Raw genomic sequence first — 1,962 nt, forward strand, 5'->3', positions numbered from 1 at the left:
GTCTCCCTCATCTTTTGTAAGATCAGAGACTTGTCTGTGGTATGGTTAAGCAAAGAAATGGCCTCTTGGTAAGCGTCCTCATCAAGTTGCCCTTCTAAATTAATAGCCCTCTGGCATTCCAGACCTCCTTTAGAACTATAGAGGACTTTCTCAGAACTGTTTGGTGGCAAAGTAGAGCTTTGACGAGACTTCCTCTGGACTGTTTTTAGACGCCAGGCGATGTATCCTGTGTTACTTGTGGCATCGTAGAAGTGTTCCTGAAATTAAATTAGGATTTTTTTTAGGCTTATTATCCCCCCAACATGATAATGTCTTACAAACAATTAAAGTGTCATAACATGCAAGTATGACATGAAAGTACCATGCAAATTATAACAGTAACACTTACATAGCCTTTTTTGGAATATGGATCCTTGAGGGAAGGAAACAGCGTTACTATCCCAAGAGCATACTGTTCTCGGATAGCTTTAGTAGGAAGGTTGCTGACAGGAGATATCAAATTAGTAATCTCATATATACAATGGCCATATAGTCATTTACTGCCAAATTAAAACAAACAGCAAGACAAATACCCATGTGTATCGATCATGTGAGCCACCAGTATGTTAACCATTTGTCTTCTTGTGGGATCTTTAAGGGTTTCCTTTGCTTGATACTGCTGTAGTACCTCTTCACCACCAGACTTAGACTTTAGCACACCCTCAACCAACTAACAGAAAATAAAAGCATAAGAGAACATTCATAAATTTCTGCAGACTGAACCAGAATGTTGTTTAAGAGGCACAGTATAAATAAGCTTTGTTTTGACCTGTTTTGCAAACATCGCATCAGACGTTGTGTCAAATCTTTGTCGTTTGTTCAGGATCTCATCTAGGATTACAGTTGAGGCACCTGAGCTGTAACTTGATTCAGATGTCTGAGTCATGTCTGACAACGCGTCTGAAAATTGTAATGGAACAGAAAATATTGAAAGAGTACACACATTTTAGTTATCAGCACAAAACTGTCAGAAAAGAACAGAAGAACAAAATAGTTTTTACCATTTTTTTTTACATTTGAATACAACTTACCATCATTTGAAAAAACAGTCAACACCACATTGCCTTGTTTTACTACATCACTGAAAATGTCTCCATCAACTTCAGTCCCTGTTGAATCTTTGTATATAACTTCTGCATCTGGTGGCAGGCAAAACCTTTCAATGACTGGAAAAAATAAAATAAATCCGAAAGTGATTTTTAAGTAAACACCCTTCATTGCTTTGCATGGAATGACATTGATAAACCAGGGGCTGTGGGAGAAGCTGTGGTGTGGAGCTAGGGGCAGTAGAGCCAGAGAACTTGTGAACTATGGAGGGAACAAGAGATAGGGAACTATGTCACAGAGACATAACATAAATACAGAACTTTGCTTAACTTAACACACCTTGAACTTGACATGTGGCATGACTTAGATTTCACTCATTACACGACTGACATGTAAGCAAGAGAACATGAGAGAGGGAGGCTTGCAGAGCCAGCCCCTGGATCCTAACAGACATATGTTTTACATCTCAACTACTAATAGGCACAAAGAAGTGAGATGTGGCTCATTTTAAGGAAATACTTAAGGATTTAATCACTTGACAAATGCTAATGTACTATGAAACTACAAACTGAAGCTTGTAGAACAATCATTTGAATAAAAAAGTGAAAAACAAACCTTTTTTATGGAACTGCAGAAAGTCCAATCTTCCTTCATCATCATCCACCTTTACATATTTTTGCCGTTCCTTGTAACTGACCTGGATCAGCATTTTAACTGGGAAATGCAAGAAAGTTCCACAATGTACATTAGCATTTAACTTGACCAGCACTCACACTTAAACATACCTAAACAAATAATTTCTGTTTGCGTTGTTGCGCAAGTATTGTGTTCTAACTAGGGACCATGTACATGAGCACTAGCACTATACATTATATC

At 37.9% G+C, this 1,962-nt stretch overlaps 1 protein-coding gene across 1 annotated transcript in view; it reads right to left on the reverse strand.

Moving 5' to 3' along the window:
• LOC109966444 (uncharacterized) overlaps nucleotides 1–1,464 on the reverse strand; it is an 8,392-nt gene extending 6,928 nt beyond the window's left edge. The window contains exons 1-5 of the mRNA XM_020611274.1: nucleotides 1,071–1,464; nucleotides 809–939; nucleotides 573–709; nucleotides 389–482; nucleotides 125–257 (exon numbers count right to left, since the gene is read on the reverse strand). Of these exons, the coding sequence (XP_020466930.1) occupies nucleotides 125–257; nucleotides 389–482; nucleotides 573–709; nucleotides 809–939; nucleotides 1,071–1,257 (682 nt within the window). The 5' untranslated portion in view covers nucleotides 1,258–1,464. The remainder of the gene's footprint in view (nucleotides 1–124; nucleotides 258–388; nucleotides 483–572; nucleotides 710–808; nucleotides 940–1,070) is intronic.
• Between the last annotated feature and the right edge of the window lie 498 nt (nucleotides 1,465–1,962).

This window comes from Monopterus albus, unplaced genomic scaffold, assembly GCF_001952655.1.
Source record: "Monopterus albus unplaced genomic scaffold, M_albus_1.0 scaffold111.1, whole genome shotgun sequence".
Taxonomy (NCBI): Eukaryota; Metazoa; Chordata; class Actinopteri; order Synbranchiformes; family Synbranchidae; genus Monopterus; species Monopterus albus.